The sequence below is a fragment of the Pelobates fuscus genome, chromosome 1, assembly GCF_036172605.1.
Source record: "Pelobates fuscus isolate aPelFus1 chromosome 1, aPelFus1.pri, whole genome shotgun sequence".
Taxonomy (NCBI): Eukaryota; Metazoa; Chordata; class Amphibia; order Anura; family Pelobatidae; genus Pelobates; species Pelobates fuscus.
This window is the reverse complement of record NC_086317.1, coordinates 438,511,427-438,538,353: the sequence shown is the minus strand read 5'-3', so window position 1 is coordinate 438,538,353 and position 26,927 is coordinate 438,511,427. Positions and strand designations below refer to the sequence as shown.

The 26,927-nt window shown below is 39.0% G+C and overlaps 1 protein-coding gene across 2 annotated transcripts in view; it reads right to left on the bottom strand.

Moving 5' to 3' along the window:
* ATP8A2 (ATPase phospholipid transporting 8A2) overlaps nt 1-26,927 on the bottom strand; it is a 673,473-nt gene that overhangs the window by 222,018 nt on the left and 424,528 nt on the right. For both annotated transcript variants that reach the window (XM_063429614.1, XM_063429623.1), the window contains exons 28-29: nt 6,931-7,005; nt 4,122-4,244 (exon numbers count right to left, since the gene is read on the bottom strand). In XM_063429614.1, coding sequence (XP_063285684.1) covers nt 4,122-4,244; nt 6,931-7,005 — 198 coding nt within the window. The remainder of the gene's footprint in view (nt 1-4,121; nt 4,245-6,930; nt 7,006-26,927) is intronic.

The window sequence follows — 26,927 nt, the reverse complement described above, 5'->3', positions numbered from 1 at the left end:
GTCCACCCATTGTAAAGCGCGAAGGACTTTGGTGCTATATAAATAATAACATAATAATAATAATAATAATAATAATAATAATAATAATGCCTCTGAAGTTACACTGCTCAATTCACTGCCATTTAGGAGTTAATTCACGTTTTATTATTTGTATTTATAAACTTTTTTTGAGTATTAAGGTATTCCTACTGTAGGGGCAACTTTAAATAGAAATCCTGTTTTGGATATAAATAACTTCCGATTTCATAGGTTAACAGCGAAATAAATAGCACATATCTCAATTGTGAATGCACATATTTGACAATTTGTTTTAAATGTTTAGGATAAATAAATTGGTTAAAAAAAATATTTATCCAAAACCTGTCTGCCACAAATGTCAGAATAATAAAATGTTTAAATATAAAATATATTTTGAAATCTGAAATTTTGTATCAAGCACTATTTTCATATTCTCGCCTAGCATATAAGAATGTCCTTAAGCTGCAATAACAGTTTCTGACATATCCTGTCTAATAAAAGCTGAGTTTGTTTTAGAACTTACTGTGGCCTAAAGGCATTAGTCAGCTGGCTGCAAATCATTAATATTATTATTTTTAAAATTAAATTAAAAGAATGGAAAATCAAAATAAAGCAAAATAAATTGAAAAGGGTTCTTGGATAAGATGCTACTAGCTGTTCCAGAGGTAACATACTCAGACCTAGGTTTCTTGCCCCAAATCTGCTCGGCAGTTTCTTTAAACTCTCTCGACCTGCTTCTCGAGATTACTTGTTCTCTGCCACCCCTTTTAAATCTCTAGCTCTTTATGTGTCCTGTTGCTTAGCAACACAAACTTCAGCTGGGCACGCATTCATGCAACATACCATGCTTTGCTTCTGTACTTCTGACTTGTTCTCCATCCCAGATGAGATGAATATATTAATATATCATCCAGACAGACAATTAAACAGTTCTGGAGAGCATTTCACTAGAAGGACTGCAGGTGCATTGCACAAACCAAAGGGCGTAATAGCATTACTTATAAAGAACACAATGGATCTCATGATGACCATAATGGATGTTAAGATTGGTCTTCTGGTCCATAATACAAGCAAGGTAGTATGCGCGACAGAGGTCCTAGTTATTTAACATCCAAGCCCATTTTAAAAAGTTCTGTGATGAGAGAAATAGGGGGGTGTTTTAGTGGTAATTTATTTTGTTCAACCCTGGGTAAAAGATAGCCTTCTTTTTTAATAGTGAAAAAGAAACCTGCCTCTTTCTTGTAAAACTTGTCCTTGTAATCTGCTTATGGTACAGGGCATTGGTGGACAGAGGAAGTAGCATCACAGTATGGACTTCTAGTGGCTGAGAGAGACAATTGTAGTGATAGAGGGGATTTTACAAATATATCTGAGCAGTGGTACAACAATTTGCAAGCCTTATGTAACTGCAAACATGGAAAAGAGAATAATTCAAAGAGGAAGTTTAGATCAGTATACATGATATTAAACACTATACTTTCCTGATCGAGGACACTAACATGCAACAACAATGGCAAGGGTTTGTCAGTAGTAGTGCCAGACTGAAAACGGCTTCCGTAATTGATTTCTAGGACCACAGGCTTAACTAATGTAAAGCGTGCCTGGTTTTAATTATGGAGTGGTATCATGACTGCACTACCTGCACTGTCACTGTGTTCTTCTTTTCTGGAGACCCAGAACAAACACCCAAGGTGGATCATCTTACAGATATCAGGTGTGTGAATTTCCCAGACAAATGTAGAACAATAACACTGGACATGGCCCATCCTCCCACAGTACAGAAACACAGTCTCACTCTGGAAAGCCAGGTTGAAAATAACTGGATTGGTTTGTTCACTTCATTGGATATAGGAGGAATAGGGGTTTCAAAAACTGCAGAACAAACCAAACCATGAGATCATCCTCCACTCATTAAGAATGCATTCTTCTCAACTTTAGATTGATTAGACTTTAAGTTTGTAGATATGTCATTATTGTTCTCTATTGCGACTCAAGATGGCCAGAAAGAGACAGTAAATTACCCCAGCAAAAAACTGAAAGTAAACCCCCCAAAGACATGAAAATAGATAATAATAAGAAGTCACAGGCTTCCACTTAACTAGGAATTGTAGATTTGTTGCACAAATTTGTGTCATAAATGGAGCAAGCGTGACACATGAGCGCTCTTGCAAGGGAACATGAATGATGTAAACCACAAGCAGCCCCAGAAGCCATATATGTTACCACAGAAGAGGTATAAGGTTACAGTGATACACCCCTCAAGAGCACCATACAACAACGTGGTTGCTAAGTAATACTCTTCCCAGTGTGAGGAAAACACAGAGAGACAGAAAAAAAATAATAAACAAAATCAAAGCATATTTACCTGTGATAAGAAATATACATTACAAAAAAAAATATCTCCATGCATTTTATTGGTGAATAAACGGTCAAACCCAGATATAACTACCTACCACAACTACAGTGGATGCATTGTATAAAATATATAAATGCATACAAGATTTATAAATCGTTCCTGCATTCTATCTGGCTCCCCAAGAGACTAAGAGCAGTCTCCTGCAAAGGTGATCAAGTAGCAAAAGTTCTGACAAAAGCACCAACAAATGGTGTCGAAGAGTGGTAAAAATAGATTAAAACTTGTATTGTTACATAAAAGAGCTGGTAGAAGCAGGAAGAGCACAGGACAGAAAGACAAACAAACAAACGTGTTTAGGGCCTTTGGGTTCTTCATCAAAACTCTGAATACAGTGTTTACATTGAGAATAATTATTCACTGACGGATTGTACAATTAAATCTATACTGATCCATGGGCTTCATGCACCACATATAGATACTACTTCATTTATAAACAGAACTATTATTAATGATTGCACAGTTTGTTTGTTTTTAACAGTAACATAATGTGATGCTGTTTGTAATTTGATTTTCCACCATCCATCGTGACCAAAGGGATACAGGACATTTTCAAAATATGTTACTGCAGACAGACGTCCGTGATTTTGTCATCGTTAGCCTTTTCTGTGGACCCTGACACTGTACTCGCATAAATCTTTACTTTTAAAACAGACAGAATTACTTTATTTGACAAGAGGGATAAGCAAAGCAATGCAGTAAGCTTCTGACCTCCTGTGGCACTACATTCGCTAATGATCTAAACTAACACCAAACTGATGCTACTTATGCCGTACACTTGGATAAAGTGCCAGATATAAAGGATAATGTATATTATTTATTTTTAGAAAATATTTTATTAAAGTATGTCAGACTTGATCATTCGCAGCAGTTGAATGTCACAGACATACCAGGTTTTTTCTTTGAAGATTTAACTGTTGATGATCTGCAGAGTTAATTGGGTAATAACAGGTTAATTAGAGAAATCACAACATTCTGTCAGATTAATGGCCTTTGAGGACTAATTTGATGTTGTTCTGACCACCCACAGTTACCCTCTACATCTTAGTTCATTTAAAGCCATTCAACCATTAATACCTTATAAGTGTAATCAGTGGATTCTGCCTACAACTTTATACATTTTTTTCCTAATTGCAATGGGAACATTGTGGGTTATAAGAACTGCATGCATTTCTTCTTGCATATAGGGACATTATTCCCAGAATCTTTTGGGGTCACCTTTCGAGGGTCTAGTATTTTTGTGAAGAACCCTGAAAATGTATTTTTTTTTTTTTTAAAGGACAAATTAATTCTCTGATTTTGAATAAACGCATTGCATTTAAATATCTCTAAAACTAAAGCGTTACCTTAATACCATTTGCCATAAAAATAATAAAATATAGCTTTTTACTAACATTTAATCAGCGCCAAGTCTCTCTCTGTGCTACTTACCTCTCAGCCTCCCGCAACGTCATTTAGGAAACATGGTCTCCTCCATGATAGTCCAATTCAATATTTCTTATAGGAGAGCACTGTGGACTTGATACGTGCGCCGTGCATGCATCCAAGCTTCCCCGTAGGAATGCATTCCATCAATGCTTACCTAAGGGGGCTTCCATGTCACATGACCATGTTTCACTCGGTTAGTGCAATGGAACTCTCCCTCTGAATGCGATATGAAAAATGCAAATGTCACTGCTTTTACACTCACCCTCGTGTTGAACCCATCTGCGTTCTGTGTGATTTTGTAAAGCTGTGGAAACCGTAGCATGCTAGCCTGGCTGCAGGACCGTTCACAGATTCCCAACGTGAAGGGAGGTAAAGCGGTAAAAATCTGTTAAGACAATAGTAGCAGTCAGTTAAGCAGTTGATATTTACTTATGAAGGTTATGATGTATCCTTTTCTTATGAATGACAATTACCTCTATACATTAAATAATAGTGAGTGTATCATAAATAGGACCCTTAACCACAGGGTAATATATGTCTTAATCATTCAGGACAAAAACATTGTCAATCTCCTGCCTCTGTATATATTACAAGTTAACCCTATTTGGGTGGTAATAATAGAGCGTCCGGAGACTGATCTGTATGATAAAGGTCATAGATTGTAAGCTTGTTTGAGCAAGGCCCTTTTGACCTCTTGTCCCTATTAATATCTTTTATTTCAACAACATGTCGATTATCCCCATTCCATATTGTTGTTAAGTGCTGCAGAATATTTTGGTGCTACATAAATAATAATAATAATAATAATAATAAAAGGTGTGTGGACCTTTCTGTTATATGGTAGTTTGGGTAAGCGTGTTTTTAAATTAAAGGGACACTACAATCACCAGAATAACCAGCTTAAAGGACCACTATAGGCACCCAGACCACTTCAGCTTAATGAAGTGGTCTGAGTGCCTGGTCCATCTAGGGTTAACCCTTTTTTCTATAAACATAGCAGTTTCAGAGAAACTGCTATGTTTACCTATGGGTTAATCCAGCCTCTAGTGGCTGTCTTACTGACAGCCGCTAGAGGCGCTTGCGTGCTTCTCACTGTGAAAATCATGCGCATTCAGCCGAAGAGGAGGAGAGGAGGCGGAGAGGAGGAGGAGAGCTCCCCGCCCAGCGGTGGAGAAAAAAGGTAAGTTTAACCGCTTCCTCTCCATCCAGCCCGGCAGGAGGGGGACCCTGAGGGTGGGGGCACCCTCAGGGCACTATAGTGCCAGGAAAACGAGTATGTTTTCTTGGCACTATAGTGGTCCTTTAAGGTAGTTGTTCTGGTGAGCATAATATATCCCTGCAGGGTTTTTAATGAAAACACTGCCTTTTCACAGAAAATGTAGTGTTTACATGACAGCCTAGGAACACCTCTACTGGCAACTCCTCAGATGGCCACTAGAGGTGCCACGCTCTGCATGGAGATGCTGAACTTTACCCAAAGATATGCGTTGATTCTATGAGGTGATACTGATTGGCTAGGGCCGCGTTTGGGTCTGCCCACTGCCCCGTCTCCTTCCAATGGGAAAATATTGTAATCGGCTGAGATCATCAATTCTGATGATGTCAGCCAAGTAGGCAGATCAGGAGCGGGGCCAGACACTAGGAGCCTCGTGCAGCGCTGTGAAAAGGTGAGTAAATCAACTTTTTAGCCTGAGGTAAGAAATCCTGACACCTGTACCCCTTTTATGACTCTCTTTGAATACACCTATTTATCAAAAAGAGGAAAAGTAAGTATATTTATACACATTTTTAAAATGAGTATTTTTAAGTATTCGTAAGTTCCAACGGTAATTTTCTCTTGGTACACACCGTCATGTAATGCTGTGCATTCCTATGATTGAGATGCAGTTCCACACTGAAAGATGGTAACATAACTAAATGATACGTTTCCTAAAGTCTGAACGACTGGGGGAAAAAAATTAAATTCCAAGCATTTCTTCACATCACATGCACATCACAACGAAATCACTTGAACTTCACTACATCACTTAAACGCTAAACAAATCCTTCCAGGTAAAATCATTGGATATTGTGATCTCAAATCCTGCAAGCAAGCAGATGTGTGCCACTCAGGGTGCTATATGTATTCGTACTTAAGTTTGAACGGCTTTGAAAGTTGTATTTTCAATATAGAATGTTCCCAACACCTGGTTCCTTTGGCGGCTTATAATGCTACAAATAACATTTGAGCCGTCATTAATCACTGCCATAGCCGTTCTGGTTCTATCACTGTAAATCAGTAAAGTATATCTATTTAGGTTGGCTGCCACATTGCGGTTCCTGCTGCCGTTAATGGATTTTAAATGAATTTTAATCACTGTTAAGGCTTGGTGATATGCCTGTATATACACATATCTCCAGAGTAACTTATATTTTCCTGGGCTTGGAATTCTGCTGTTTGGCATTTGAGCTACACTCCTGGACATATGAAACGACTGTGCTTCAATACAAGAGCATCTTCTGCAGTTTAGCATAATGTCAGATAGTTAGGCTTGGGACAATGGGAGATGTGATAACATGCAGAATATCTGAAAGCACATCGGGAGCTATAGTGAAATGTTTGAAATTAAATTGGAAAGCACATAACACACTTTAGAAAGAAAAAAAGTTACCTGCGTGCACACTGGCCCAAATCCCATTGCCTATTTAAAGAAATATTTATTTAAATATGCATAGGGATTTGGGCTAGTGCGCAGGTAACTCTTTTTGTCTTTGGTTTTTATTGTATTATTGCTGATGTGTGCTATGGTCGCTGCTGCTGCTGCTGCTGCCCAGGAGTAGTGGGAGTTTGAGCGCAGGACTTATTTCTGTGTAATGAATAGAATGTGGTTTCTATTGTGAAATTACTTTCCAACAATTGTTTTGCATATGTATGCACCAGAACAACATTTTTCCCCCCCAAAAAACAACAAAAAAAAGCTTGCAACTTACTGTGTGTTGATAATTGCATGTGATCAACCTCGTAGACATAAACAACGAGTGAAATTTACTGCACTTTTACATGTAATCAAAAACCAAAATGACTCACTTACCACATTGTACAGGCCAATGCACCAGCGTTCAAATAGAATTTGTCCAGAAAATCCATTTACAAATGCAAACCAAAGCTGAAACATAAGACAGAAGGCACAATATTACATTTTGATATTCCACTAAATGCTTCCATATATTGGAAAAGAGATGTTTGGAATGCTAAGACCACCAGCGGAACACAGCTGGGTAATGTTCTTACAAACCTTAATTATCAATGTTGTTTCTAAGGCGTTTTGTTCACATCAGGCTGCTTTTACCTGAAATGAATGAACTTTGTGGACTACACTCTTAAAGGGGAACAGTAATTTCAAAGGTTATAATGTGTACTTTTTGCAAATGGAAGATTTGCTGATGTGCATTATCTATATATTTGGGGAATTACCTTGGGAAAAATCCACAGAATAAATCACAATTCCCAACTCAAAATGCAAATGAGCATAGGAAGGCATCATATTGAAGATTTCATCCTCATTTCTACAGGTATACTTAGCAATGGATCACTGTTTTCAACACAGCTTTATAAACCAAAACAATTCTGGGAGAATCATAGACACAGAAATTCTCTGGGTTATTATGCTTAAAGGGACACTCCTGACACCTTATGTGTGAATAGTGTGTCCTCTTTTTTTTTATTTTACAAAGAGTGCAGGTTTTAATTGAAATTGGCACTTTTATAATTTATACTGGTTACAGCCCCGGACTGTCAATCAGACAACAGCCCCTGTTACTTCCTGGTTTGTTTAGCTCAGTGGAGTTAAACTGAAGAGGCAGCAATCGCGCAGAAATCCTGCCTTGCAAAGACTTCCCATTAAGCTGCATTGGGAAGTTCGTGATTGGACAGCCACAGAAAGTCTGGGCAGGGTTAGAAGGGGTGGGCTTGCAAATATTTCAGACAAGAGATCTGCAGTTTTTGCAAGCTATTTATAAATATATCCCCAATGAGAAAAAATGCATACATTTTAATTGTGTGGCTTCAGGTAGACTTTTTCATAGATCTTAAATGAGTTACATTAATGATGCACAATAGTAAATTTTTTAATTTGTATCAACCAGTGGGGTGTTTTATTGTGTTTGGTCTACTCTCAACTTATAACTTAGCTGTGTACTTATTTACCAAATATGTGTTTGTGAGGTCTGAAAAATCAGAATGTAGAACTCTACACCTCTGTGTTTAGCAACATCTTAACGTAATCATTGTTATAAGTCCTGCCATTTTATGTCAGTGAACTTAGTATGTGGAGGAGGTGTAAAAAAAAACCAGTGTTATTTTCTGTTTCTATAGGCTCTATATGCTCTGGCTGTGCTTGAATCGTGGTGGCCTGGGATGTCAGTTGCTAAATCTTGAATGATAAGCTAAGATGAATTATATAGCTAATTTTCAATGTTTTAAAGGTGAAATCTCCTCAAAGGTGTAATATTTTCCCCCTCTAAATAATGAATTTTTTAGTTAATTGAATATAAGCTGTAACTGTAGCGGAGTTGGATTTTTTTTTCCAAATCAGCATTTTCCGTTTAAATGTGCAATTTGACTTTCAATTCACTTTGATTTAGTGTTTAATGAGTAGAACCCTTTGTTTCTAATGCTATACACATTACGTGCATTGCCACGTATACGTTTCAACAGATGTTAACCGTTTCACTGAAATGTTGATTAACTGCGCCAAAATACTGTTTGCACACATGTCTAAAAGAATCAGCACCATGGTAAAAGCATTGCAAAGGACAGGTTTAGCAAATGTCTTTCAAGTTGCACCAGTTAAAAGCTAACAGTTGTGATTTGCTATGGCACATGTTTTCTATTTGTTTTGTTGCCTTGACTTAACCATTGTTAGATTTCAGGGAGACATTACTTTCTAGGCACAGTTCCTGATCGTTATGTTTTTAAATGGCCCATTTTATCCAAGTGAGGTAATAAAACAAAATAAATATGGCAGGAAGGACACTCAGCGAGAAGAAAAAAAAAACTCTTTGCGGGGCTCCTTTGACTGTGAGAAAGAGAGCGACCACAGATGAAGGTAGGTGTTGTAATGTGACATACCTGCATCGTAACGATAAACATGTGCACACAGTGTCTCTATGTCATCTATGAGCACTTTAAAAAGTCAGTCCCTTTGCTAGTTCAAGTTTAACATCACACCTTCCTTCCTTCTTCTCTAACCTTTAAGATATACTTTTAGATCCTTTATAGCTCAAAATAAAGTGCCTCATTCTTTCCTACATCGGAATGCTGCAGTCTGTGACCCTGGGATAGGCGGGTTATGTGATTTAGTGCATGCAGCTTCAGAGTGTGTCTCTCATTGTGGCTGGTTGTTGGCTACTAGTACAGCATGGAGAGATACAATGATCCATTATGACACTGATCCACAAACACTTATTCACCACTTCTAAAGTTAACTTTTGGGTTCCAAAATTAAAAAAACTCCAAAATATATCAAACTCCTGAATGTTCCAAGATGCACATTATTTCATTTCTATTATACTGAACCTTGCAGAGCACAAACAAACCAAAAAAAGTAATGGTGGGGAAGTCAGTGGATAGTCAATACATTGTTAAACATTTATATGCACACCAGTCAAGCCATAAGAAATCTCAAATATGCAGTGCTGTTACTACTGCAAGGGATTCTGGGTGGGCATATGCAAATGAGTTCAACAAAGAATCACCTTTTTGCCTCATTATTCCATTTTAAACATGGATTCCTTGGCGTTTGTGTTTGCTGTATACAACAGCTTCGAAACACAGCTCATTAAGTGATGCAGAGCCAGTGATGGACAGCTGTTTCGTTGCTCATGCAACTCATCAACATGACGTTGGTTACCGACTTGCTAGTGATACTGAACCTTGATACACAAGACAGCTTCAGGTTTACAGCACTATCTTATTTGAATCTTATTTTACTGTATGGTGTCCCTTTTTTTAGAAGATCAGTCGCTATTTGGGACCCAAATCCTCATATTCCCCTTTTCCCACTTGTTATTCCTCTTATTAAGTCAAATGCATACTTGCCTTAACATATACCTATTAAAGTACCAAATTAAGGCCACTTGTACCTACATACTTCAACTCGGTTTTCAACTCCTAAGACCTTACAACGCTAACCCCTAAAAACTTGTTATATCTGTTAACAGAAACATCGAAATATCCTATAGTTGTGCGTTTACCTGTGCCTTTGTGGACCCCACAAAAATTTTAAACACAAATAAATAAATAGAAATAAATAGTGTCAGTTTCTTTAGACTGGCTGTGTTTCTAATTTCCTAAATGCGTATAGCACCCCCTTGCGCAAAGCTATAGTGGGTTAATAAATTAGATACTTGACATGGTATTTTGAATGACAACACTCATGTGGCATACAAGTTGTCATGGAATCCCCAGAGCTACTCCAATATTCCTTCGTAATTTTGTTCCAAACTGGCAGGTTGTATCAGGTTAGTTCTATAGGACTAAGTTCTTTTCTTATTTAATAAAATCAGTTCTCAGCAGAACTGCTGCATTAATTCTACATCATTTCCATGAGAGGGTCAGTTTAGGTCTCGAATAGCCTTCCCCTCAGGATTTATTATAACGGGGAAAAAATGAACCACTGGTTTCCTTAACAAGTCTTTGCTCCTTCGAAGGAAAGAAAATCAATTTTTATTCACCTTGGGTATTTCTACTCAATGGAAAGAAAATGTTCAAAACATTTTGACATTGTTTGGCAGTTAGAAAAAAACAGAGCGGCTGGTAATTAGAGAGACTGAGACCCAATAGACTTGCAGCGTCTGTCTGCTCTGTAACAGCTGGGTCCTGTGTTCTGCGCAGTGCAAGCCAGCTGGTGATGCAATTTAATGATATCTCACATTACAATGCAAATCGCTTGAATCGTGTGAGATACCATTTATAACAAGTTTGCAAAAAAATTAAGATAAATGGTATTTATGGTGATTTGCAAAGTATTTTTGTCCATATTAAAGTCCATAAGAAAACACTACAGAGACGCAATCATAATGGAGGAAACACAGGGGGAAATGTGTCTAACTGAAAATTCTTTTAAAACCATTCTAAATTTTAAAAATAATCTTGTATCTTTACAATTCCACCCAAAGTGCCAAATAGCCAATGGAGAACACTATCATTTTATGAGTGTGGCCGAAGGGTTGGCCTGGTGCTATTCTGGTATATTTAAAGAGACTTCATGATTTACTGAAAATATATTTTACAATTAGATGCAATACCAAAAAAATACAAAGATAATGCTTAATTAGGTAAAAAATTCTACATTATCTACATCACTCCAGAATAAAATATGCATGTAAATAACACATTCCAACCTAGTGATTAGACAGTTCTAGTGTATGAATACGAATATAATTATGTTGTTGTTACCTCATTTCAACATCTACATCTAAAACGTGTAGTACAATACAGTACTTATTGTATTTGTAGACTTGTCCTGGGTCATGATTGTAATATACCGTTGCCTCCAGTTCCACTTTATATCAAGTTTTCAAATAGCTTAGTGGGCTAATGCATCATCACTAGAATCTGATTACACCCTCTAAGGTCACAGGTTCAATTCCAAGCAGAGTTGACTCTCTTACTTTCTGAGTTAGAAAAAATAAGTCCCATTAAATTGGTTAATAGTAACACTTTGTTATTATTATCTGTGGATCCCACCTCTGTCTGTTGTACATATTCTTGTTTTCAATTAATTTCATCTTGCTCGCTTGCTCCTTATTCCTTATTTGCAGCAAGACCCCATTAATTTTGTTTTTCCTCTTAACATCACCCCACTTCCCCTTTGCTTATTCGAGCTCAGTCCCGCACACATTCAATCCACTTTCTCCTTTGCTGTCGCATCTCTTCACTTAACCTCCTTTCATTATAACTTTCTCTCCCCCATCTATTTTATAATAACTGATTGATGCCTTGATTATGTTATAATACAGACTATAATTATATAAAAATCCAGTATATGGTTTGATCTTTACAAATGTACTGAATTATTTAGTGTTAGCCCCTATTGTGACTTAAATGTCCCGCATCTTGGATTAACAAAGATGCTGATTATTATTATTATTATTATTATTATTATTTAATATCACCAACTCATTCTGAGATCTTTATTTATTTTTGCTAATTAATACTTTATCATGCTGTAAATCTGTACACACAGTCACACACTACACAAGTACTTAATATATAGTATTTTTTATATTCAGTACATACATAGTAAAAAAGAAATTAATATTTATATGCATACACACAGAGAGACACATAGTTAATCATAGGCCTATGTGAGCATCCGATAAAGAATGTTAGCAAACGTCTCGTGTCTAGCCAGGCTATCCATTCTGTCTGTTCTGGTCTCCCAACAATAAGTCTGGATAACTCTGGTTTTTCACCCGATTACTCAGGCTAAAAGATCTGAACATAATCACACAAATGTCTGAGGAGCCATAATCTGTTTTCTGGTAAATGACTAACAAATCACGTAAATTGCTGGTCAAGAAAATTACCTTATTATTAAATTATGTTTTAGTCCCATGAATATGGGAAGAGTGTTACATTTATTAACACTCATAGTGGTCAATTCATTAAACAGTGAATCAGAGAGAATCAACAACAGCTTTAATGAAGTTTATATTATAATTTTTCCAAGTCTGCAATTTAGTTTATATTGTTGAATTAGGAAGTAACATTAATTGAGTTAACTGTGAAAAAGTGAACAACCACCTAATCTTCTTTTAAAGCAGAACGAACACGCTCAGATGGATACTCTAAGCAAAGTGGTCATGGTGCTTGGAGTCTGTATGTGCAGGATTTCATTATACACAGTTTAACCCCTTTGCTGCTGAAAGAGTAACTCCATTTCTGGCTGCGTTATTTTGTTATCATTAGCCAGCCCAGAGCGAGAGTTGCAGGAGGCTAATGTCATTTCTTTGCACATTGGACGTCTGTTGTCAGCACAGAATGCTGATGATAGTTGTCCAGTGGCACCACAGCACTCCTCCCAAATCTCCATTCAGCTTGTCCTCCCTGACATCTCTTCCCCTACAGCAAGAGCAGAGTCATATTACCCATTAGGCGGGCCACTTAGGGCCTGGGCTCAGACAGGTGTGACCCTATCTAAGCCTGTAGCTCTGTTTGTGGCACGATGAGACCTTCCTTCAGTCAGCAGGGAGTTATCAGTACTGGTAGTTCCACTATATATCCTGGCTAAGCCCGGTACCTCCTTATTAAAGAAATACTATAGGGTCAGGAACACAGACATGTATTCTTGACCCTATAGAGTGAAAACCACCATCTAGCCCCCCCCCCCCCCGACATTGGACGTCTCCCGAAATATAGTAAAATATTTTTCCTATTTTTCTATCTAGCCAGATTTAAAGAGAGAGGGGCTTACTACAATTCTCCTCCTTATATCCCCATTCTTACCAGCCCATGGTGAGTTAACACACCCTTTGACTCTGTATTAAGCACAGCACTTGACAGACGTATATTTTTCCACATAAGTTGGTACTATCCTGCAATTACCATCACAACATCAAAAGTAACACGTGCTAGTATTATCGATACTATTGATTACTTTGATACTTTGATATTATTTTGATACACAAAATCTGACTAATATACATACAGAATCTACCTTACACTGGACCTACTATTTATTGACAATTAAGCCAGTCATGTATACTGTGTGGTAGACCTGTCTCATCTAATATAGGAATAGCCTTAGAAGGATAAGGAATTTATGTATTTAGCCATTTTGCTTATAAGTTAAGTTTTTGTTACTATTGTCTCCACCACAGAGATCACACCATTACTTTAGATACTGGTATAAATCCAGGGAGTCATCTCCTCACTTATGTGAGAAGATTTTGGCTTATTCTTTTTTCCTTTTTTTCCATACATTAGGGGTTAAGCCCCGAGACACCCCTGGAGTGTCTCACTGGTGTATCACCTCTGTGACTGTGTTAACACTTAAGACACACCTTGCTGTTACGCTATTGTATGGGGGTCATAGAACCCTTTTATACACTCTCAAAAACCACTCACAGGCACAGAGTCCAGAGCTCTAGGAGGAACCCAATCTGGCATCCTGCCTAGCGCCATGGACAATCTTAATCTTTATCTGAGCGAGGTTGAGAGATGTCACCTGATAAAGACGCTGCGAGAACTTGGTCTTGACACTTTTATAAAACGTATATGCCACAAATAAGGTATCCTTTCTAATAAGCCACTCTGATGACAATTACCTACAATAAATAGCTAATCTCCATAAATAATGGGAAAGCTTTAAGCCGCACTGTCACCTGCCCTTCCCCTGAACTGAAATTCCTAAGTAGTCAATAGATATACTGAGACAAAGTATGGACTACTTTGTCTTAGTATTTTTTCTCTGCTTGACAAAACTTTACAAAAGGTGGCACTACTTGGGCGGGATTTTGTTATAAGTGTTTTAAATATTGTAACATTACTTTTTTTATTTGGTCCCTGAGGAAGTTCCATTACAGGAACGAAACGCGTAGGACCTTTATTCCTCAAACTTTTACATTTTATATTGGTGGTGATTGTTCACCCTTTTATAATAAAGCTGCTATTATTCTACCTATACACACCGGAGTCTCATTTCATATCTACTCTATTGGAGAGAACATGGAGGAAAATAGCCACCCAACGCCATCGAGCAGACAAACTTGAGGCATGACACGTCAAAACATACAGCAACACCAACGACCAGTGGAGGTCAGTACAGGCAATCTACCGACCAAGCACGCTCAGGTGTACAGTCCACAGCAGACACCACCGCTCCAGCGTCCCAGCCTTACCCAAAATACCTCCTGAACCATCACGGACCGACTGCCTGCAAAGGGAGTGATCAGCCCGGTGCTCAGCAAAACCAGCGTACTCTGCATCCCGCACATGGCAGACATCCGACTGCAACCCAAGCTAAAAGACTGCCACTCAGTTACCCTAACACCCATTATGGCAGGCCCCAGAACTTTGTCCCTTTACACTGCCGTATCCAGGCGAGTCTCGGAGCACCACCGATTGTCATCTCTCTGAGGCGGGGACCACCCAGGGTGGAAAAGTTAAAACCTATTGCACACTCTTATTTGTCTGATAACTTATGTGATTGATGTCTTTAAGCTACTTAATAACCGAGTTGATAGAACATCAGTCTATTCAGGAATATAAACACACTTATTAAGCGTCTGAAACACTCGTAGTGATGTAGTCAGTAGAACAACCCCACAGCCTCTCACACACACGCTATGCCTCACATCTTACTACTGTCTACCCAAATCATAACTAAAAGAGCCTGCGTGTATACATAACTGTTGAATTCTTCAGTAACTAACATGTACCACAAACGTATAACGCCAACTCACATTACCATCACAGACAGAAAAACGCTTTGTTTCATATGTTATGTCAAACTCACTGTTTTAACTCACTCAAAAAAAAGAAGAAAAAAGTGCTGTTTATCTTTATGCAATGCCATGCTTGTTATGCCTGTTGCCATACAACATGTGACTGCTATTGGAGCAGAGCAAGTATACTGTTACTTAATGCACAACGAAAAATAAAGAATAATAAAAAAATAAATAAATAAAAAAACATGTAATAAATTTGTTTAAAAGCTTGCCGTTGAAAATCAGCAAATAAACCAAAAATTATTATTACATACTAAAACTATTAATAGTGTAGAGCAAAGGACAAAGAAAAAATGTATAAAGAAAATAAAACAGAGGACTAATGTAGAATAATCCTGATTATTTCTGAGATTACAGCATGAGTCCAAGTGTAAACAATTAGTAGTGTAGATTAGATGTAGAAATGCCAGTGAAACTGAAACTGGCAATACTAAGAGACACAAAGTATCAATAGAGTAAATATAACCACTAACTATAGTTTAGTATACTGTTGTATCAGTTTCCCTTGAAGGGAACGATCAGTGTAACTCTGCTTAGGTTATAAACTCTATAAAAGAGGAAATATAAAATAGTGCTGTTCACCGATCATACGCTGAGTTGCTAAGCTGTGCCTTCAAGGGTATCTAATCTGTATAAGAAACTGTCTGCTAGTCTAAGGTAAGAACTAGTTTGGGTCATGCAAATGGCCTGCCTATCTCTCTTGCAGAGGGCATAATGTCCAAGATCTAATAAAAAAAACAAATGTCTTTACCTAATCGTTATAGAGTGTAGTGCAGAGCAGAGCCCCGACGCGCGTTTAATTGACACCTGTAGGCAAGCACCTTCCTATTTAATTACTACATACTTAGGGTTACCACATTTCTCTTGCCACAGCTATCGTGACACTCTGAGTTCCTATTCCTTTCCCCATCAAAAGAAGTCCTTTATTAGTTGCGTCAGGTGTGCTTGAGACAACACCTGTTTTGCATATTTGTGCTATTGTGAGGGATTCTATTCAGGTGGTTGAATAATTTTGAGACTGGAGAAGTCATTATAAGTTGCATTTTTAGCTGAATTTGGGGAAACCACTTGCATCATTTGTTCTGTTAAGTTATTTCAATTGTTTTTTTTTTATTTGTTCATTGCAAAAAGGTGAAAGTCTGTGAGATTTCACAATAAACCTGATTTTCAATGGGGTTGAACGATTTTTAATTATAACTGTATGTGTCTAAATAAATATATATATATACACAGACACACATCTACACACAAACGTTACTTTCGGCTAATGTATGCAGTGAGACTGTCCAAGTAAGGCACTTCTATAATTACACAAAATAACTTTTAATAAAAGAGAGAGAGAGAGCTCCGTCTGCTATACCACACAACCTCATTCTAAATCTCCAAGTCATTCAATTGCTAAATTAAAAGCTCTCTGGACCAAATGGGCAGAGGTGGGTAGAATGAATGTGCGGATATGTCGGATAGGAAAGGTGTTATTTTTACAGATTCCTGCCATCTACCATGCTCTTTGATGAAACCGGGCAATAAACGGAAATAAATTGAACCTGTCAGGCATTGAAGGGTTATTAAAACACTGCCCTAGAGTTTTAATTTAAAAAGTAAAATTTCTCGAATCTGCATGATTAATTCTTCTAGCGCCCAGCACACGGTAAAGTCATAAAGGACAGAGTTTATAAAGCCATGTACAACAGCTGCAAGCTGTAAGGCTGCAGATGGCAATGGTTTCATTTAAATATTTTTAATGACATACGTCCATTAATTTGTTCTTGTGGGAAAACAGCTTTTAATCCCTTTTTGTAGCTCTAGAATTAAGGAGGTCAGAGATGTCTCATTTGCACCTTCGATGCTCCAGATACAAGAGAGAAGAGAAATAAAAAAAAAATGACATCATTATTATAGATTTGCTTCATCTCAATGGCTGATTTTACTGCAGTGAGTTACATCAAGATACCAATCTTTCCTTTAAAAACTGTAATACTAGATTTCTGGACATGCACAGGCAGTCAGTATTAAAAAAAAAATATAGAGTTGATTAGCAACTTTGTAAGATTCTGTATACTATTTTGTCAAAAAAATGCAGTGAAATGTTGACTTTTTTATATTTTGTAAGATAAATTATATACACTGATAATTTAAATAAGCTTGAATTCTATTTTACATAAAAGTAATATTATTCTGATGATAAAAAGTTTCCATCTTAAACTGATTAATTTAAGTGCCGACCATCACGTTCTCATTATATATGTATATAGATATATATTTTTAGCTGTTTGCAATAAACAAACCAAACAAAAGCAATTGAAATAGCTCAAAACAAGGAATGCTTCATGTAGTTTAACCAACTTTTACTGAAAATACAATTATAATGACTTCTCCAGTCTCAAAATTATTCAACCTCCTGAATGGAATCCTTCACAACAGCACAAATATGCAAAACAGGTGTTGTCTCAATCATACCTGATGCAACTATTCAAGGGCTTTATTAGTTGCACCAGGTGTGCTTAAACTGGAACACTTGAAATACCTGAACTGGAGGGTTAATATGCTTTGCCCAGACCGGGGAGCCGACTAGACGCAAAATCTGTGAGCTCCCGAGCCCGGTCCTGATTTACAGCGGAAAACGGGGGGAAAATCCCAGACCCTGAACCCCAACCTACCTTACTCGACGACACCAAAGCTGGGGAACAGAATGATATCCCACACACCCGGAAAGACCGCTGGATCGGTAGATCAGAGGCTTGGGGCCTACACGACGCAGTGCAGGGGAGAGGCGGCCGCTCTCCCAGCTCATCAAAGCGTGCGGCACCTGAAGTATCGGGCCTCTCCTCCCCCCTCAGGACCGGTGGGGGTTAACCCGGTCCAATCACCCGCAACCTGTGAACCCACACAGCTAACTGGCGACCTGGAAACCCGCTTGAAGGAGGCACTGGACGGGGACGAAGCCAAGATGGCCGCCCATCGTAGGCCCACGAGGCGGAGCAGACGTGCCCGACATGCAACAGACCCTTTACTGACACTCGATCGGCTCTGCGTGAGCCTCTGGGCAATGCTGCACGATCGCGGAATGGCTCACAGATTGGCTGCCAAGCTGGTGGCCACATGGCTCCGTCCGAAAACCCGTCGCCTCCACTACAGGTACCCACCGCAGGCACCCAGAAAGGCCGCCACGATCCGCAACGGCAAGCGACCCCACAGACCTGAAAAGACGTCTGGCTATCCGGGCAAACGCACGGACCCACATATGCATGAGAGATACCACGCCAAACACGGCCCCCACACAAGTCACTCACCTGATCCGGGAACCGGGAACCCATATCATCCCCTTAACGCCACTGCCACTAAGCGAGGAGCCGCAGAGGTGCACACCCTATGGAATGCTGGAGGAGGCAGCCCCAGGACCAGAGGAGCCCCTGAAATAAGGATGAGCCACCGAATCCGTGGAGCGGAGATGCGAACGCTCATCAGAGCCTGGGGCTGGAGGGACACTGATCATTGCACCTACTTCCCACCGCACCACAACAGTTGCAACAGGCCCCCGAGCGCCGGCATCGGTTGACGCTAGACTCGCGCTGCAGGACTGGTCCCCAGCCACCCTAGGCTGTTTTCCATGTGGCCACCATCAACCACCTGCATCACTGTGCCACTAACCCGTGGGTATAAATGGTGCAAGACCTACTTCAAGCGGCAACCTCAGTTACACATGGATACGAGGGGACTCAGTGACTTATATGCCCTCTGACTTTATGGGTTTGTCCCTCTAAGTGAGGCATTTATTTTTACAGCGCTCACCATACATTTTGGACAGTAACTAACATCGGCACCTTGGATAGTAAGATAAACTTGTCCCTTATAATATATGTCTTATCTCCTCACTGTCTGTTTCTCCTGTTACGATAAACTAAAAGGTGCAGTGTCCGTTTATATGCGATATCACGCTTATTATGTCTGCTATTGTAGTTCAGCATGTTTACCCTACTATATGTTCTCCTTGCAAAGCTCAGATTGAGGATACACTACCTACTCTCACACAAAAGTTAAACCTAGCATGTTTTACTCAGCGCTAAAGCTATTTCACAATACTTGCATGTACCTAACCGAATTGCTGAGTCTGAGGGACACTGTTGTCATCGAGGATGCGACCTAAGCCCACATGGGCCTGTTCAATGTATATTTTATTATATTTCCTTTTAAATGTATAAGTAAACATTCTTAGCGCGAGACTGTGCACCACCTAACTTACCTACTTGCCCGCGCATGTATAGCTACTAGCAATATGGGGCAGGGGAGCCTCAGTGGAATATGCATAGCAGAAGCTAGCTACTAGAATTCAGCCTGTTTACACTCATCCTAATGTACCACAGTTTACCTTGCATTTAAATAATAGTTACTCTATAATACTCGACTGAACGAGATGTTATCGTTAACCAACACATAAAAACAAAAATTAGGCATTGTTTAGCAGGAAATGTAATTAACGCTGTACAAACCCTAACCTGTATACCTCTATTGCATTTCCCCTCTCTTTGTTCTGTACCCCATTGCACATGCCTTAATAAAAAAAAGATTGATAAAAAAAATAAAAAAAGAAATACCTGAACTGGCTAGGGGTTTGTTGAGTGTCACATTTCATTGCATGTTATAAATATGGCTATCTCAAAAGAATGGTCCATAAAGTTAAGAGAAGAAATCATTGCCTTTCACAAACAACGAACAGGATACAAAAGGATAGCAAAGGCACTGAATGTTCCTAGAGACACCGTTGGAAGAATAGTTCGCAAGTTCAAAGTTTAAGGCACAGTGGTTACACTAACCGGATAGGGCAGAAAAAGGACACTATCAATTGCTGCAACCAGATTTCTGAGAGGGCAGGCACTACGGTTTCAGTGAGCACAGTAAGGCACATACTAAACGCAGAAAGCTTTCATGCCAGAACTTCATGACGTACCACTACTGGCCCAAAAGCACAAGAAAAGTATGCTCTGATATGGTTTAAAATTATACAAATAAGCCACAGAGGTTTTGGGATTCTGTTCTGGAGTGAACTTTGTGACCCAGTAGATCAGCGGTATGTCTGAAGCAATATGTTATGAGCAACGGGCTAAGATTTCTCAGAAACGTTGTCAGAAGCTGGTGTCTAGCTATGCATCTTGTTTGCAAGTCATATCAGCAAAAGGCTGCTCTACTAAGTACTAAAGATGCTTGCCCTGAAGGGGTTGATTACATTTATGACTGGAGAAGTCATTATAAGTGTTTCTGGATCCATAAACCTGTCACCCAAATTATTAAATTAGGGTTTCACGTTTACCCCATTTATTGATCGATGGGAGCATACACTTTACGCCAGTATATATTAGTTTTGCATTCTATTTATTTATTTTGCTCATCAACATATAGTAATTGATAGACACATAAGTTCATTACTAAGAAGAGTGTGCTGGCTTTATTTACAGGATTAGATACAAGCTAGACTGGGTCCACCCACTGACACGCCTGAGGGGCGTGGTTACAGGTGGAAGGAGGACAAACTAGTTTCCAGTGCTCATGTTGTCTCTGATTATGGTGCGAGGAGAACCACGCACCCACTATACCTGATTGGCCCATGGTAGGTTATTCCACCGTTCAAATAGCCGCACAGGTCAGCGTACCCGGTTATTGCCTTTGACGAAGGCGCTTTAGCAGCGCCGAAACGCGCGTTAGGCTTCATGTCTCTTCATTTTTATTTATTTTTTTCACAGCACTTTTTTTGTTTAACACTTTTTTTGGAGGGATGGTTAGGAGGATTGAATTAGCATACCCATAGTGATTTTTCTTTGAAATGGGGGAATTTTAGGGCATTTCAAGTAGGAGATAACTCTCTAGGGATTTAGCTATTACCAACCAAGTATTGCGGATCTACATTTAGTTAGTGATTTGAGAGATAGTGTGTTTACTACTGATTATTGTGCTGAACCGTTTATGTAGAGTTCCGTGTATCAATAGGTGGTCTGCATGCTTTGTATGTAACCTTTCATTCAATTTCCTATAGATAATAATTTTGTAGCTACTTATTAAGGAAAGGTACATTTGTTTAGCACGAGGGGATACAGTGTTTATATTCTCGGAGAAAGCTGAAATACATAACCTGTCAGACCTTCAATACTAGCACTTAAGGCTATACAGGCTAAATCCGCTTGGGCATCTTTAACCAAACATTACAAACTGACTACAAGACAGGGGATAGATACCCTTAAATATTTCTATCAATTGGTCAAGTCTTCTCATTATAAAGCTGTCCACCTATTAACATTTGCTATTTAGCAACCCTAGATTACCTGCTATCCGTATCCCCATTAGGTCTGCAGAGCTTATTAGCTCTCCTCAGGGATTTAGATGTGGAGTGATTGGTGTATTCATTATTATCTTTTATTTTTATTTTGATACTTATGTTCTACAATAAAATGTGTTTTTAATAAATTATATTTACTTGCAAACCCAGAGGACTTTTTGTGTTCCTCTGACTTTATGTCCTTGGATCACATTGGTGCTTGTTCTTCAATTTTTAAGGGTTACCCCCTGTTAGAAGTTCTCTGGACACACTACTGGTCCCTTTTCATAGGGACTTTCTCTTTTTCTTTTATTTTGCACCCTAAGCAAGACCAGCTAGAGAGGCTCGAGGTTTCCAACACAATCCAGCATATAGTAACAGAGCAGACCTGGTGGAGGTACTCAGTTGGAGTACAGGAGCTCTCTCACATTTGATGGCAGCAGTGGTATGGCTTCCTAGCTATTGGGGAAACATCCAAAACACCACCAGCACCTCTGCACATCTTCTGGGACCTAGGGAGAAGGTTTGAGCTAGTACCCGTGCAACATTCCTCTCTGGGGAGGAATTTCAGAAGCTAGTGTCAGAGGGATTGGCTTTCTTCCGAGCCAATTCATCAGCAGAGGTTATTTGGGAGATGGTGACCACAGAGTCGGGCAGTGCAAGAACAGTGTATTCCAACTCTGGCTCAGAGCTTGTTGACCTGGTGCAGAGGTTCCTGGCCTTGTACGACACTAATCCTTCAGAGAACATCCTGCACACTATGGCTTGTGTGACTGTTTTATAGCAAGGGAAGTAGGACTATGAGATGTGGATGAAGACTCTGAGGATCATGACTAGAGGGCCCCAGGGAGAGCAGTTGCTGGCCTCCCTTGCCAGTGACAGGTCACAACCAAGGGAGCAGATGTAGTTAGCCTCCCTCCCCTAGCAACCCTGCAAGGAGGTAATCGCAGTCGACCTCTCTTCACAGCCACAGAGTGCAACACAGGGAGTTGAGTCTGATCCAGACAGACAAGCAAGTAATAGCCAACCAACTTGACATTGTGTTGGTAGTAAAGGAAAGGAAATCTGCTGTCGTGATGTATGTAGCAATACCCAGTGACTATAACATCAGTAGGATGGAACATGAGATGGTGGACAAATACCAGGGACTGAAAGAGGAGCTAGAAAGGATGTGGAAAGTGAAGGCAGTAGAAGTCCCAGTTGTCATAGGAGCACTTGGGGCTGTGACCCCCAAGTTGGTGGCGTGGCTTCAGCAGATTCCAGCTGGGACATCTGAGATTGCTGTCCAGAAGAGTGCAGTTCTAGGAACAGCTAAGATACTGCGCAGAATCCTCAGACTTCCAGACCTCTGGTAGAGTACCCGAGAATGAGTAATATAAGAATATATAAAAATATTTGTTGAAAAATCAAATATATAAATTTATATCTATATATAAAATTATTATTATTTTATTATTTAAATATATATATATATTTTACGTGTAAAACACATTCGTGGGTCCTCGACCAGAGGCCTGTGTACAATTCTACACATATTGTATATTGATGTGTGCATGCATTTACATGATAAATAAATAAATAAATAAAAATCTTAGCACAAAAATACTACGCTCCAAAATGACCCTATAATGCTTTAATAAAATGTAACCAGGAGTTAGTTAGAGGCTGGTGGTAATGCATATAACATGTAGACTGTGTTCCTATAATGTAAGGGCTTTCATGCAGACTACAATAAAAGTAGGAATGCTTTATAGGCAATATTGTTGAAATATTTTCCATCACAGTTAATTTGAAATACGAGTTTGACTCACTTAAACTGTAAATTTCCCATGAGGTAGTTGTGGTCACGTCACCACACTGATGTCACTCTACCTGCACTTGTTAACAGGTGGTTCACGTTGGCATTTCAATGCAAGTCAAGCTACAAAGACTATAAAAAGGTTTTAACACTTTTTACTGTTATCATCTTGTCAATGAAATATGCCCACTTTTCACAGTTATCCGCAACAAGGCTTAAACTGATGTAGAACTCATTGACATCCTAGGTTAAATTGATTATATCAGTGAGTCTGCCACTGTGTACAGAAATTTTGTGATTGGCAGATATTTATGTATTGTTGGACTGTCTTCCATTGTTGGACAAACCCAGTGATCAGGTACTAACATTGTTATCATAAGTAAGTAAAATATTGCACCATTTTTTTAAAAAAAAGCATGTATTACTTGTTTATAAAGGAAATGTAATTGAGTTCATCAAGCAAATTAACACATAAATGTTTCTTTTAAAACTATCCAATTATAGATTTTATTTTCAGAGACACTATAGTCACCAGAAACACTACAGCAATGTAGTGATTCTGGTGTCTATAGCATGTGCCTGCAGGCTCAGAGATCCCCCTGGACAACTGGGGAAGGGGGAACATAACCGCTGCTGATGGATAGTGGGCTGGAATTATGGGGATACAAAGTTGCAAGGAAAGTGGAGGGGGGTGGGGACTTACCAGTCAGCAGGACAAGTTGAGGGATCCTGACTGATTTTCCCGCTCTCCCTTCCTGTTTTTCTGGTGGACGTGGTGTGGTTGTCTTGTGTGTTTGTTGTCACAGCTTGAAGGATTCCTGGTCAGCGCAGCCGCAGGAAGAAGTAAGACACTGAAGCGGTTTGGGCAGACGAGAGTCTGGACGAGGCTGCTGTTAGGGCTCATGGCAACAAGGTGGAGTAGAACTGTCTGTTGGGCTAATAACCCACAAGCTGACAGGTTTTACAATGTTATATATGGTTAAATAAATAAGTGGCCATTGCCCTTATCCACCAAGATGTATCCTGTCTGTTTATTGGGGGCAACGGGGAAGTCTGGAGATGATATGGTCAGCGGTCAAGCAATGTAAATGCTGCTTTTTCAGAGAAAATACATGGTTTACTTTACTTCCTAGTAAAACCTCTAGTGGCAGTCACTCAGACGGCCACTAGAGGTATTTCCTGGGCTAGGTAAATGTTTGCAGGTGCTATGTTCAGTGTCTCCATGCTCTGCATTTATTTGATGATCTCTATGAGGGGATACGGACTAGCACAGTGCAACGTTTTGCCACGCATTTGAGCATCAGCTTCCCGATGTTTTCCTATTACAAAGCATTGGATTGGCTAAGATAATCAAGACTGATTATCTCAGTTAAGGAGGAGGGGCCAGAAAAGGCATGACCAGTGTGAACAGTGACATAAGGTAAATAAAAGGCTTATTACCCAATAATCTAAATAGTTAGAAGGACCCTCCAGCGTTAGGAATACAACTGTGTATTCTTAACACTATAGTGTTCCTTAAAACATGCAAAGTCACAAATACAGGCACATTTAGCACACATCACTCTGCTTCTGCATCAATAGACACCAGGGTTTGTCTGCTGTAATTTCAATGTCCCCTACACAACAGTGGTGACAGAAATAAACTACAGGGGGAGAGCCAGGTTTTAGCTTTGTGTGACTATGTGACTGTGTGCATGTAAGTGTGCCTATATATGGAAGTATGTGACTGTGTGTTTAATTCTGTGTCTGAGTATGTATGGTACTGTATGTGTATTTATGTACGTATCTGACTGTATGTGAATGTGTGAGACTGCGTGTCTGTATAAATGTGACTGTATGTCTATTTATCTATAGAAGGATATGTGAGTTCACATATCTCAGTACATATATGTGACCATGTGTGTAATTGTGTGTCTATGTATATGTAACTTTGTGTTTGTGATTACACGTTGCTATATATGGAAGGGGTGTATAGTTTGACTGGCCTTGGGCAGCTGAAACCCTGAATACATTATTCCATGTACGCTCACATTTACAGTGAGTAGAGGAATGCAGTAGCTAACTGTACATATTATAAAAGGATGGATCAATTTCTACATCTTTGTGAACGATTTCCTCTCATTTCTCTGGCTCATAAAGTCTGCCAAGTATGAGGGGCAATAAACCTGCCTAGCAGCCTGCGCCAGATGTGAGACAATGAATGAACAAGTGTTTCAAATATTAAAAACACATCAGTTAAACTATCAACATAAACCTCCCTCCCTTTACCCAGATCTCTCGCAGTGCTTTGTAGAATCCTTAGATATGAATGTTTTTCTATTGGATCAACAGAAGAAACAAAGATGTGTGAAAGGTTGGGCTTGCCGACGACCTATTTTCGACTTGTATCGATATATAATTATATAACTATATTATTCTTACAAAGAACAGACTTTAAATATAGTCCCCACTCATCTAGTAAATCCAAACACTGACATTCTCTATGACCTACCTAGGATATTTTTTAATAGATAATGTTGCTCACTAGGTAGATAAACCTAAATTTTCCTCCATAAATCCCACATCTGTCACTCTTTTCATTCTTAGTTTCTCTCTTTTTTTAGGATTCGAGAACTTTGGGTCTGAGAGTATAACTAATTGGCAAGTAATAAGACTTACAGTAGTTGTGTTTAGGTACACTGTTGTGTGAATACAATATAATTGTGTTCTAAATTACTTGTTTTCAGTTACATTAATAGTTATCGGTAGATTATGAAGTCACCTGAAAGGTTCTGGAATAGGTCCCCGTCCCTGGTCACAGCTCCAGCCACACCGCCTAAAATGAAGTTGTACCTCTTTGGTTTTTGGAAGTAGCATGAGGTATTTATTTCATACATACTTACTAATTTTTATTTTTTAATCAACATCATCGCTCAACTATGTGACTTTTATATAAATGGAAAATGTATAGATATTGTACAGATTCCATCCAACTTGCCTGTTCATCCTTTGTACAGTCTTTTTCATTTCACCAATAGTGAGGCCAGCAGAATTGCTGGTCTATTTAACATCTCAATTATTTTGTGTTTCTTAGCTCAATGACTATCAAACTAGCCTTTGAGGGCCACCGAATTATTGATGTTTACACTGGAATAAGACCAGCATTCCTTGAATCCTGGGCAGTTGGTGACCCTTGACAATTAGATTGGAACAAAACATACTGCTTCAAGATGCAGTCACTAATCCTGCTTAATGAATCCACATTTCAATTAGATTGCTAGCCTTTGTGTATGCAGACTTTTTCCAATTTTTTTTTTAATATTTCAGCAACACAAAAGTAATAATTAAAGGCGCTCTAATACAAAATATGTGCAGAAAACAATGTAAGCAGCAAAAACACTCTAAATGACTATTCCCCCTTCCACCAGTCAACAATACATAGAAATACGCAAAAGGAAGGTGAGCTTGTGAATTAAAGGATCACTATAGTG